At 46.8% G+C, this 13,246-nt stretch overlaps 1 protein-coding gene across 1 annotated transcript in view; it reads left to right on the top strand.

Moving 5' to 3' along the window:
- Positions 1-9,190: 9,190 nt before the first annotated feature.
- The window catches only part of RCC1L (RCC1 like), a 37,312-nt gene continuing 33,256 nt past the window's right edge, over positions 9,191-13,246 (top strand). The window contains exon 1 of the mRNA XM_003895901.3: positions 9,191-9,657. Within this exon, the coding sequence (XP_003895950.1) occupies positions 9,334-9,657 (324 nt within the window). The 5' untranslated portion in view covers positions 9,191-9,333. The remainder of the gene's footprint in view (positions 9,658-13,246) is intronic.

Below are 13,246 nucleotides of genomic sequence, written 5' to 3'. Positions count from 1 at the left end.
AGACACAAAAAGTAGATTAGAGGTTACCAGGAATTGGGTAGAAGAGGAGAAAGGAAATTGTTGCTCAGTGATTACAGAGTTTCTATTAGGAGTAAAAAGTTTGGTTTTTTTCCCCGACTGGTCTCGAACTCCTGGTCTCAGGAGATCCACCCACCTCAGCCTCCCAAAGTGCTGAGATTACAGGTGTGAGCCACTGCACCCGGCCACCACTACTGTTTTCAATGAGAGCAAATGGATTAAAAACCACAAGAAAATATTTGCTTTAAAATTTTTTTTTCTTTTCTTTCTTTTTTTTTTTGTTTGAGATGGAGTCTCGCTCTGTCTGGCTCAGGTTGGAGGGCAGTGGTATGATCTTGGCTCACTGCAGCCTTCACCTCCTGGGTTCAAGCCATTCTCCTGTCTCAGCCTCCTATGTAGCTGGGGCTACAGGCATGTGCCACCACACTCAGATAGTTTTGTATTTTCAGTAGAGACAGGGTTTCACCCTGTTGGCCACGCTGGTCTCAAACTCCTGATCTCAGGTGATCTACCTGCCTTGGTCTCCCAAGGTGCTGGGATTACAGGCGTGAGTCACCGCGCCCAGCCACCACTACTGTTCTTAATGAGAGCGAATGGATTAAAAATGAAAATAAAATATTTGCTTTAAGACTATCGTTTCCTACAAACATTTAAAATAAACATACTTTTAAAAGAAAAAAAACTATTATTTATTTAATCTTTATTGTATTTAAAATATTCCTTTGTATCTTTTATAAAATATGTATTAGTATAATAGTGTATGTAAATAACTTATATGTATTTTTTCATGCTCGCAAATTTTACTCAGAAGGATCAATTTGGCCACACACAGTGGCTCACATCTGTAATCCCAACACTTGGATCACGAGGTCAGGAGTTCAAGACCAGCCTAGCCAACATAGTGAAACCCTGTCTCCACTACAAATACAAAAAATTAGCGGGGTGTGGTGGCAGGTGCCTGTAATCCCAGCTACTTGGGAGGTTGAGGCAGGAGAATTGCTTGAACGCAGGAGGTGGAGGTTGCAGTGAATGGAGAATGTACCACTGCACTCCAGCCTGGGCGACAGTGCAAAACTCAATCTCAAAAAAAAAAAAAAAAAAGAAAAAATATAAGCTCTTTTTTTTTTTTTTTTTTTTTTTTTTTGAGACAGGGTCTCATTCTGTTGCTCAGGCTGGAGTGCAGTGGCATAATCTTGGCTCACTGCAACCTCCACATCCTGGGCTCAAGCAATCCTCCCACCTCAGCCTCCTGAGTAGCTGGGACTATAGGCTAATTTTTGTATTTTTCTGTAGAGACAGGATTTTGCTATGCTGCCCAGGCTGGCCTCAAACTCCAGGGTTCAAGGTATCCACCTGCCTTGGCCTCCCAAAGTGCTGGGATTACGGGTGTGAGCCACCACGCCTGGCCAGGAATGTGTAATCAAAATAATTTGGAGACCACTGTCCTAAAAAATAGGCAGATTGTGTTCTCAGAAAATGGAAATAATTTATCTACAAGCAGAGAGTTGAATCCACTGAAGTAGATGACCGAAGCCAATCTTAACATGAGTAGTACCACGTATCTTTTTTCTTTTTTTTTTTTTTTTTGAGTCAGAGTCTCTCTCTGTCACCCAGGCTGTAGCGCAGTAGCACAATCTGGGCTCACTGCAACCTCCTCCTCCCGGGTTCAAGTGATTCTCCTGCCTCAGCCTGCCAAGTAGCTGTGATTACAGGTGTGCCCCACCATGCCTGGCTAATTTTATTTGTATTTTTAGAAAAGACGGGGTTTCACCATGTTGGACAGGCTGGTCTTGAACTCCTGATCTCAACTTGTCCACCCACCTCGGCCTCCCAAAGTGCGGGGATTACAGGCAGAGCCACCACGGCGGGCCAGTAGGTACCACATTTCTGAATGGGAAGACTGAAGATTGTAAAATGTGATTTCTCCTAGTTAATTTCTCACAGTGAGCCTATGAATTTAATGTAATTTCAATCAAAATCCCAGTGGAATTTTTAATGCAGTTTGTCAAGATGATTTTAAAATTTATATGAAAGTAAATGTTATGAATAGCAAACGCATTTTTGTAAAAGAATAGACAAGAACAAAGAAGACATTTGAATGAATAAAAATCAGAACATATTATAAAGTTGCAGCCATTGAAACCTCATCACATTAGTATAAGAATAAAGCAGTAGAAATAGATAGTTTCCATAAAATTGATCTATGTATTTTTGGAAATTAACCATATGTTATAAATGGCATCTTGAATCTTCAGATAAAGTCCTTGCTAGCCAATAAATTATTTTGGACAATCTGATATGCCTTTGGTAAAACTATTAATAAGTGTGCTGCCTGGCATCATGCCATTCATAAAAGTCAACTCTAAACCTGAATGTAGCCAGCTGCGGTGGCTCACACCTGTAATCCCAGCACTTTGGGAGGCCAAGGTGGGCGAATCACAAGGTCAGGAGTTCAAGACCAGCCTGGCCAACATGGTGAAACCCCATCTCTACTAAAAATACAAAATATTAGCTAGGTGTGGTGGCGGGCGCCTGTAGTCCCAGCTACTCAGGAGGCTGAGGCATGAAAATTGCTTGAAGCCGGGTGTCAGAGGTTGCAGTGAGCCAAGATCACGCCATTGTACTCCAGCCTGGGTGACAGAGCAAGACTCTGTCTCAAAACAAACAAACGAAACCCTGAATGTAAAAAGTGAAAGTAGGTCAGCCACAGTGGCTCAGGCCTATAATCCCAACACTTCGGGTGGCCAAGGTGGGAGGATTGCTTGAGCCCAGGAGTTTGAGACTAGCCTGAACAACATGACGAAACCCTGTCTCTAAAAAAATACAAAAATTATCTTTATACATTGGGTAATAGACATTCTTCATTAACATGATACAGAAAACCAAAATGCTAATGAATAGGATTAATAACGCTGACTACATCATCAAGATAAAATTTTCTACAAGAGACAACATGAATTAAGTAAAAAGTGCTGGGTGCAGTGGCTCACACCTGTAATCCCAGCACTTTGGGAGGCCAAGGCGGGCAGATCACTTGAGGTCAGGAGTTCGAGACCAGCCCGGCCAACATGGTGAAACCCCATCTCTACTAAAAATACAAAAAAAATTAGCTGGGCGTGGTGGCAGGCGCCTGTGAACCCAGCTACTTGGGAGGCTGAAGCAAGAGAATTGCTTGAACCTGGAAGGCAGAGGTTGCAGTGAACCGAGGTCGAGCCACTGCACTCTAGTCTGGGCAACAGAATGAGACTCCATCTCAAAAAAAAAAAAAAAAAGTAAAAAGAGAAAATATTTAGACGGGTAACAAAGGGTTTTATGCAAATATATCAAGTACTCCTACAAAGTAATAAGGGACAAACGACCCAGTCTGGGCATGTTGGCTCATGCCTGTAATCCCAGCACTTTGGGAGGCTGAGGCAGGCAGATCACCTGAGGTCAGGAGTTGGAGACCAGCCTGGCTGACATGGTGAAACCCCGTCTCTGCTAAAAAATACAAAAATTAGCCGGGCGTGGTGGTGCACACCTGCAGTCCCAGGTACTTGGGAGGCTGAGACATGAGAATCGCTTGAACCCATAAGGCAGAGGTTGTGGTGAGCCGAGATCGGCACTTCAGCCTGGGCTCTGGGCGACAGAGCGAGACTCCATCTCAAAAAAAAAAAAAAAAAAAAAAGAGAGACACCCCAATAGAAATGTCACCAAGGATATGAGTAGATTTGCAGTTCTCAGTAGAGGAGACATGAAACTATAAGATGTTCAACTTTTCCAGAGATTACAGAAATAGAAAGTAAATAAAAAATGAGATATGTTTCAGGTAGCAGACTGGCAAACATTTAAAAAGTGTGGGCTGGGCGTGGTGGCTCACGCCTGTAATCTCAGCACTTTGGGAGGCTGAGGCGTGCGGATCATGAGATCAGGAGATCGAGACCATCCTGGCTAACACGGTGAAACCCCATCTCTACTAAAAATACAAAAAATTAGCTGGGCATGGTGGCTGGCGCCTGTAGTCCCAGCTACTCGGGAGGCTGAGGCAGGAGAATGGCATGAACCCGGGAGGTGGAGCTTGCAGTGAGCTGAGATGGCGCCACTGCACTCCAGCCTGGGCGATAGAGCAAGACGCTGTCTCAAAAATAAAAAAAAGTGTGGGCCGGGCACAGTGGCTTATGCCTATAATCCCAGCACTTTGGGAAGCTGAGTCAGGAGACTTGCTTGAGTCCAGGAGTTGGAGTCCAGCCTGAGCAACATAGAGAGACCCCCGTCTCTGCAAAAACTTTTTTAAATGTCCAGGTGTGGTGGGGCGTGCCTGTAGTCTTATAGCTACTTGGGAGGCTGAGGTAGGAGGATCACGAGAGCTGGCGAGATTGAGTCTGCAGAGGCTGCAGTGAGCTACGATGGCACCACTGTACTCCAGCCTAGTTAACAGAGTGAGACCCTGTCTGGGAAAAAGAAAAAAAAGTCGTGTATCAGGTTTTTTTGGGGATATGTAAAAACAAATCCCACTCATAATATTGAAGCACAACTTATGAAAAACAAATGGAAAACATCTATTAACATTTTTAAAATTATTTTTATTTTTTGGTCATCTCTTAGAATATGTATAAATAAATATGTACTTATTTATCATTATTTTTAAATTTTTTATTTTACTTTATTTATTTAATTTCTTTTTTTTTGTTTTTTTTTGGAGACAGAGTCTGGTCTGTCACCCAGGCTGGAGTGCAGTGGTGCGATCTTGGCTCACTGCAAGCTCCGCCTCCCAGGTTCACACCATTCTCCTGCCTCAGCCTCCCAAGTAGCTTGGACTACAGGCGCCCGCCACCACACCCGGCTAATTTTTCTGTATTTTTTTTAGTAGAGACAGGGTTTCACCATGTTAGCCAGGATAGTCTTGATCTCCTGACCTTGTGATCTGCCCACCTCAGCCTCCCAAAGTGCTGGGATTACAGGCGTGAGACATCGCCCCTGGCCTATTTTACTTTATTTTTTGAGATGGGAGTTTTGCTATGTTGCCTAGGCTGGTCTTGAACTCCTGGGCTCAAGCAATCCTCCTGCCTGGGCTTCCCAAGTAGCTACAGGCATACACGATCACACCAGGCCGATTAAAAAAATTTTTTTTAGGGACGGAGTTTCACTATTGCCCAGGCTGGTTTCAAACTCCTGGCCTCAAGCAATCCTCCAGCCTTGGCCTTCCAAAGTGTTGGGATTACAGATGTGAGCCATGACACCTGGCTAAAATAATGTTTTTTATATGGCAAGATGTATATGTGAGACTGTGGTTAAAGGAGCCTTTAGCTATACCCATATATAATGTTTTAAAATTTATTATTATTATTATTTGAGATGGAGTCTTGCTCTGTCGCCCAGGCTGGAGTGCAGTGGCACAATCTTGGCTCACTGCAACCTCCACCTCCCAGGTTCAAGTGATTCTCCTGCCTCAGCCTCCCAAGTAGCTGAGATTACAGGCGCCCACCACCACGCCCAGCTAATTATTGCATTTTTAGTAGAGATGGGGTTTCACTATGTTGGCCAGACTGGTCTTGAACTCCTGACGCAGGCTGACCCGCCCGCCTCAGCCTCCCAAAATATTGGGATTACAGACATGAGCCACTGCTCCCGACCAATTTATTATTTTTTTTTTTAAAAGGAACTGCATGATACATTAATTGTATAAAGTTAATAATAATACAAATTAAAACCTGTAAGGTTAGGCTGGGCACCATGGCTGACGCCTGTTATCCCAGCACTTTGGGAGGGCAAGGCTGGTAGATCACTTGAGGTCAAGAGTTCAAGACTACCCTGGCCAACACGGTGAAATCACGACTCTGCTGAAAATACAAAAATTAGCTGGGCGTGGTGGCAGGCCCCTGTAATTGCAGCTACTTGGGAGGCTGAGGCAGGAGAATCGCTTGAATCCTGGAGGAGGAAGTTGCAGTGGGCCAAGATCCTGCCACCGCACTCCAGCCTGGGCAACAGAGTAAGACTCTGTCTCAAAAACAGACAAACAAACAAATGTAAGGTTAGCTACGTTCACTCTTTCCCAGACTAGAGAATTTCAGCTACATCAAACGTCAAAATAATTAGAATGCATACAGGAAAATATCATCATAAGTGGTGAAGAAATTAGCTTGGCTAACATTTGCAGACATTTGGATACTCTGAGATAGCTGATAGTTTGACAGTAGTACCATCTTTTCCAAGCAAAAATTTGGACAGAAATGCAAGTATTTTCTTTTTTTTTTTTTTTTGAGACGGAGTCCCGGGTTTACGCCATTCTCCTGCCTCAGCCTCCCGAGTAGCTGGGACTACAGGCGCCCGCCACCTCGCCCGGCTAAGTTTTGGTATTTTTTAGTAGAGACGGGGTTTCACCGTGTCAGCCAGGATGGTCTCGATCTCCTGACCTCGTGATCCGCCCGTCTCGGCCTCCCAAAGTGCTGGGATTACAGGCTTGAGCCACCGCGCCCGGCCAATGCAAGTATTTTCTAGCATAGAACTAGTCTATAAAACTAGTCAAGTTTTTTTCATTTTTGTTTGTTTGTTTTTGAGCCGGAGTCTCTCTGTCACCCAGGCTGGAGAGCAGTGGCGCAATCTCGGCTCATCGCAACCTCTGCTCCTGGGTTCAAGCATTTCTCGTGCCTCAGCCTTCTGTGTACCTAGGATTAAAGGCACCTGCCACCACGCCCAGCTAATTTTTTTTAGTAGAGATAGTATTTTTAGTAGAGATAGCATTTCATCATGCTGGCCAGGCTGGTCTTGAACTCCTGACCTCAGGTGAGCTACCTGCCTCGGTTTCCCAAAGTGCTGGGATTAGAGGCGTGAGCCACTGTGCTCAGCCAGAAAAGCAAGTATTTTCTAGCATACAACCAGTCTTCAAAACCAACCAAGTTTTGATAGCAAAATAGAAAAGCCCAGTTGTGGCTACAAATCCAGCTCTTTATTGGCCAAATAGACATTTAGGATGTTTTATCCGGTCTTAAGAGACAGAATTGGTGGGTAAGTATTGCCACCCCGTGGCTGTCGTTCACATTGCAGTTTGTCCTTTGTCTTCAAAATACTAAACCAAGGCTTATGTCCTTTGGATATCCCTTAATAGTAAAATGTTTTAGAAATTTGAGAGACTCACATAGGGTTATTAAAATATTGACAAATTAAAAAAAATTAAAACCTACTATCCTATCATCATTATGAGTCTGTAAAAGGCCAGACGTTGGGCCAGGCGTGGTGGCTCACACCTGTAATTCCAGCACTTATGGAGGCCAAGGTAGGTGGATCACCTGAGGTCAGAAGATGGATCACCTGAGGTCAGGAGTTCGAGACCAGCCTGGCCAATATGGTGAAACCCTGTCTCTACTAAAAATACAAAAAGAGCCAGGCGTGGTGGTGGATGCCTGTAATGCTAGCTATTCGGGAGGCTGAGGTAGGAGAATCACTTAGAACCCACGAAGCAGAGGTTGAAGTGAGCTGAGATTGCACCACTGCACTCAAGCCTGGGTGATAGAGACTCCGTTTCAAAAACAAACAAAAAAACAGATCAGATGGCACACTTGACACAGCAGCTATGAGTTGGACCATACACTTATGCACTCACCTAAATGTATGGTGGTCCCGTTCCCTACCACAATCCATCTTTTTTTTTTTTTTTTTGAGATGGAGCCTGGCTCTGTCGCCAGGCTGGAGTGCAGTGGCACGATCTCGGCTCACTGCAAGCTCCGCCTCCCGGGTTCAAGCGATTCTCTTGCCTCAGCCTCCCGCATAGCTGGGACTACAGGTGCATGCCACCATGCCCAGCTAATTTTTGTATTTTTAGTAGAGACAGGGTTTCACCATGTTGGACAGGATGGTCTCCATCTCTTGACCTCGTGATCTGCCTACCTCGGCCTCCCAAAGTGCTAGGATCACAGGCGTGAGCCACTGTGCCTGGCCAATCCATCATTTTTTTTAGGAGCTAAACAGGTGAACTCAATGGAGAGCCACCCATTGGATAGGAATCACCACCCCTCTGAATCCTTTACATCTTTGAAGGTGGCACTAGCGTCTACAATTCCATGTGGCAAACAGTGTGGGTTCTGATTGAATACTGGTTGGGTCGAGACAGGGTAAGGGGACCAATGTGAGCTGCTAAGTGTATCTATCCCAAATGTGTCCTTGGGTGCCAGGGAACTTACTACCAGGTGGGTCCATGGACACATTTATTTTTACTTTTATATTTACATTTAATTTAATTTAATTTTTTTTTTTTTTTTTTTTTTCTTTCAGAGACAGGGTCTCACTCTGTTGTGCTGGCTGGAGTGCAGTGGTGCAATCATGACTCACTGCAGCCTCAAACTCCTGGGCTTAAGCCATCCTCCTGCCTCAGTCTCCCAAGGAGCTGGCACCACAGGTGCACACCATCACGCCGAGCTGATTTTTAAATTTTTTTGTAAAGAAAGGGTCCACTATGTTGCACAGGCTGGTCTCGAACTCTCAAGTGATTCTCCCACCTTTGTCTTCCAAATTGCTGGAAGACTCGGTCCGCTGCAGAGAAGAGATTTCATAGCCAGGCAGACTGGTGGTTTCAGTGCCTTCATGAATTTTACTCCCTGTAGTAAGAGGCTTTCCATGAGCAGTCTTGCGGTCACCACATTTTATCAGTGGGTGTTCCCCAGTCACCTTCCATAAAACAGGCCTGCACAGGCCGGGGGCGGTGGCTCATGCCTGTAATCCCAGCACTTTGGGAGGCCGAGGTGAGTGGATCACTGGAGGTCAGGAGTTCAAGACCAGCCTGGCCAACATCGTGAAACCCCGTCTCTACTAAAAATACAAAAATTAGCCGGGCGTGGTGGCGTACGCCTGTGGTCCCAGCTACTCGGGAGGCTGGGACACGAGAATCACTTGAACCCGGGAGGGGGAGGTTGCAGTGAGCTGTCTGTCTAAAGGTGAGTAATAGGTTTGAGGGGACCTGGGCAGGGGAAGCGAAGGCAGCAGGGAATCGCCCACTCCAGCTCGCTGTGGCTGGAGGACGGCCTGGGGCGGCGTGGGAGCAGACGGGAGCGCGGATGGCTGCAGCAAGGCCAGGTGAGAAACGTCGAGGGGCAATAGCAAGGGAGCAAAACAAGACACGGAGTTTTCCTAAGGCACAAGAATCCTAATCCCGCCCCTAACCCCGCCCCTCATTATCGCCACGCCCCTCCAAGCCCCGCCCCGCCCCCCTGAGCCTTGGGCTGCCGTCAGCGCCTTTGCCTTCAACCAGGAGTAAAGGTGGCCGCAACCTCTTCCGCCGAGGCGTGGTGTCAAGGGTCACGCAAGATGGCGGTGTCCAGAGGCTGCTGAGGCGTGGAGCGGAGGATGGCGCTGGTGGCGTTGGTGGCTGGGGCTCGGCTGGGGCGGCGGCTGAGCGGGCCGGGGCTGGGGCGAGGGCATTGGACGGCGGCCGGGCGCTCGCGGAGCCGGCGCGAAGCGGCAGAAGCCGAGGCCGAGGTGCCCGTGTTCCAATACGTGGGCGAGCGCGCTGCCCGCGCCGATCGCGTCTTCGTGTGGGGCTTCAGCTTCTCCGGGGCGCTGGGCGTGCCCACCTTTGTGGTGCCCAGCTCCGGCCCCGGGCCCCGCGCCGGCGCCCGGCAGCGCCGCAGGATCCAGCCCGTGCCCTATCGCCTGGAGTTGGACCAAAAGGTGCGGGCCGCGGCTTCCTCCCTCCCTTCCTCTCTTGCGCTCTCCCGGCCTCCGTCGACCTATTATACGGCTCTCTTCAAGAAGCTGGCTCTTCTGGGTGGCCAGACTTCGGGGAGGACGACTCTCGAGCTGGCTGCAAGCCCGGGAGGGGAAGGCGTTAGGGGTGGCCATCAACATTTATTGGGTGGCAGTGCCAAATGTTGTGCCGGGTCGTGTCATTCGCTTAGGACGCACTGAGTCGACAATTGTTATCCCCAATTACAGGGGAGGAAGGAGAGGCCCAGAGAGGTTGAGGCCCGAGGCCCCACCGCTGCTAGCTGTTTATATGCGGTGGGATTCTCACTCAGGCCAGCGTGACTGCAGGAGTTCCGATGTTAGGAAAGCAAAATTCGAAAGTCCATTGAAAATGTATACCAGCTGAGGTGTTTCAATGAACAACTCAGAAAGGGGATTTTTTTTTTTTAAATTTAATTCTTAGAGACAGGGGCTCGCTCTGTCACTCAGTCTGGAGTGCAGTGGTGTCATAGCTCATTGCAGCCTCGACCTCCTGGGCTCAAGAGATCCTCCTGCCTCAGCCTCCCATGTAGCTGGGAATACAGGTGTGCGCCAACATGCCGGGCTAATTTTTAATTTTTTTGGTAGAGATGGGTCTTGCTATTTTGCCCAGGCTGGTCTCGAACTCCTGAGCTCAAGTGATTCTCCCACCTCAACCTCCCAAAGTGCTGGGATTATAGGTATGAGCCACTGCACCTGGCCTTTTTTTCTTTGTTTCTTAGACTGGCCAATCTCAGTTGGCCTATTTTCAAGTTCACTGATTGTGATTCTTTCTTTTGCCTGCTCACATCTGCCGTAAAGCTCATTTAGTAATTTTGAGTTTCTTTTGAAACAGGGTCTCACTCTGTCACTGGGGCTGGAGTACGGTGGCTTGATCTCTGTTCATTGCAACCTCTGCCTCCTGGGCTCAAGTGATCCTCCCACCTCAGCTTCCTGAGTAACTGGGATTGCAGGCGCATGCCGCCACACCTGGCTAATTTTAAATTTTTTTTAGAGATGTGGGGCGGGGAGGGGGGCGGGTCTCATTATGTTGCCCAGGCTGGTCTTGAACTCCTGGCCTCAAGTGATTTTTCTGCTTTAGCCTCCCAAAGTGCTGGGATTACAGGCATGAGCCACAGTGCCTGGCTGACTTTGCTCTTTTCTGTTTCTGAATGCATGGCCAGGGGCTGTCTCCTGCCTCCCACATAGATTGTTTTGGTGGTACTGGAGCCATTCCAGAGGTGTAGGGGGGCTCTAGGAGGCCAGAGAACTGGAGGTTTTTTTGACTAGCACAATTATGCAGGCCTATATATTGTATTCCAAATGCATATTACAAGAGAAAATATCACTCTTGGATGACTTGATTAAACAAGGTGTCAACACGTCAAATTTAAAGAAATATTTAGCTAGCTTTCTTCAAGAAATGCTGGAATGAGGCCGGGCGCGGTGGCTCAAGCCTGTAATCCCAGCACTTTGGGAGGCCGAGACGGGCGGATCACGAGGTCAGGAGATCGAGACCATCCTGGCTAACACGGTGAAACCCCGTCTCTATTAAGAAATACAAAAAACTAGCCGGGCGAGGTGGCGGGCGCCTGTAGTCCCAGCTACTCGGGAGGCTGAGGCCGGAGAATGGCGTGAACCCGGGAGGTGGAGCTTGCAGTGAGCTGAGATCCGGCCACTGCAGTCCAGCCTGGGTGACAGAGCGAGACTCCGTCTCAAAAAAAAAAAAAAAAAAAAAAGAAATGCTGGAATGAAAAAAAAGAGTTCCCAGCGTTTGTTCATGATTAGTGCTGAAGTGGCGTTTTCCAGCAGGCATTTTGGTATGGGTTTACCACTGATCGTGTTAGGATTAGGTTAGATTTACATATGGTCCCTGAGAGACACTACAGAGGCGTCTGATCAACTGTAAACAGCCAAGAGGTAGTAGGGGATGGTTAGTGTGACCATATAATTTATCATCCAATTTGAGAGTGAACATTGGGACATTGGCTGTAAACCAGGACTGCCCCAGGCCAACTGGGAATATGGTCACTCTGGGTGGTATGGAAAGAGGGTTTATTTTATTTATTTATTTATTTATTTATTTTATTTGAGATGGAGTCTCACTCTCTCGCCCAGGCTGGAGTGCAGTGACATGATCTCTGTTCACTGCAACCTCCACCTCCTGGGTTCAAGAGATCCTCCTGCCTCAGCCTCCTGTGTAGCTGGGATTCCAGGTGCCTGCCACCTCGCCCAGCAAATTTTTGTATTGTTAGTAGAGATGGGGTTTCGCCATGTTAGCTAGGTTGGTCTTGAACTGAACTCAAGCGATCCGCCCGCCTCGGCTTCCCAAAGTGCTGGGATTACGGGCATGAGCTACTGTGCCCGGCCAGAAGAGGGTTGATTTTAAAATCAAACCATCTTTGGTCTGTATCCAACCCCACTGGAAGCCCCGGTTTTCTCATTGGGTCAGTGAAGGCGAGGATTGATGAGAGTGTAGTTAAAACACCCACCAAAGACCTTGGGGTTGTCACTGTGTTAATTTCACAGTAGCTGTAGTACTGAGTTTTCCTTTTCATGGTAGTAGCCCGAGAATGTAACGGTGTAGTGTCAGGGTGAAAAGCATGTAGTCAAGTTACTCAACCTCTAGCTAAACTACACTTTCTCATCTGCCTTATACTACTGCTGCTAACAGCAGTAAGAAATAGAACATAGAAAAACAAAAAAAGCAATTACAAAAAAAACCCTAAACAACAACAAAAATGAAACGTAAAATATAGGCTAAAATATAGGCCAGGTGTGGTAGCTCATGCCTGTAATTCCAGCACTTTGGGAGGCCAAGGCGGGAGGATCATTTGAGCCCAAGAGTTTGAGACCAGCCTGGGTAACATAGTGAGAACCCTATCTCTCTCTTTCTCTCTATATATGTATATATGTGTATATATATGTGTGTATATGCAGATATACATATATACACGTGTATATACGCACATATATACATGTGTATATACACCTATATGTGTATATATGTATATATATACCTATGTGTGTATGTGTGTCTATATATACCTATATGTATGTATGTATGTATATAGCTTTTTTTTTTTTTTTTTTTTTTTGATCTGGCTCTGTTGCCCAGGCTGGAGTGCAGTAGCATGATCACGGGTCACCACAGCCTCGATCTCCTGGGTTCAAGTGATCCTCCTGCTTCAGCCTCCCATGTAGCTGGGACCATAGGCATATGCTGCCACGCTCAGCCTAAATTTTGATTTTTGCATAGAGACAGGTTGTCACTTTGTTGCCCAGGCTCAAAATATAGCTCTTACATTGAGTTGGGTACTGTTCCCTATAAGGGCTTTAGCTGTGTTAACTCGTTTAGTCTTCACAATAGTTCAATGAGAGAGATGGTACTATCTTCACTTTTTAGAGAAGGAGAACAGATACAGAGAGGAAAGTAATCTACTTCAGGTCACACAGTTGGTAAGGATGGAGCCAGGATTCAGTCTAAGGAGATCTTTCAACTTACCTACCATGGTAAGAGACGGTGGTGTTTTTGTTTTTTTGTTTTTTTATGAGA

Source organism: Papio anubis, chromosome 4 (genome assembly GCF_008728515.1).
Source record: "Papio anubis isolate 15944 chromosome 4, Panubis1.0, whole genome shotgun sequence".
NCBI classification, from domain to species: Eukaryota; Metazoa; Chordata; class Mammalia; order Primates; family Cercopithecidae; genus Papio; species Papio anubis.
The sequence above is the reverse complement of the archived record's forward strand: the minus strand, read 5'-3'. Positions and strand labels throughout refer to the sequence as shown.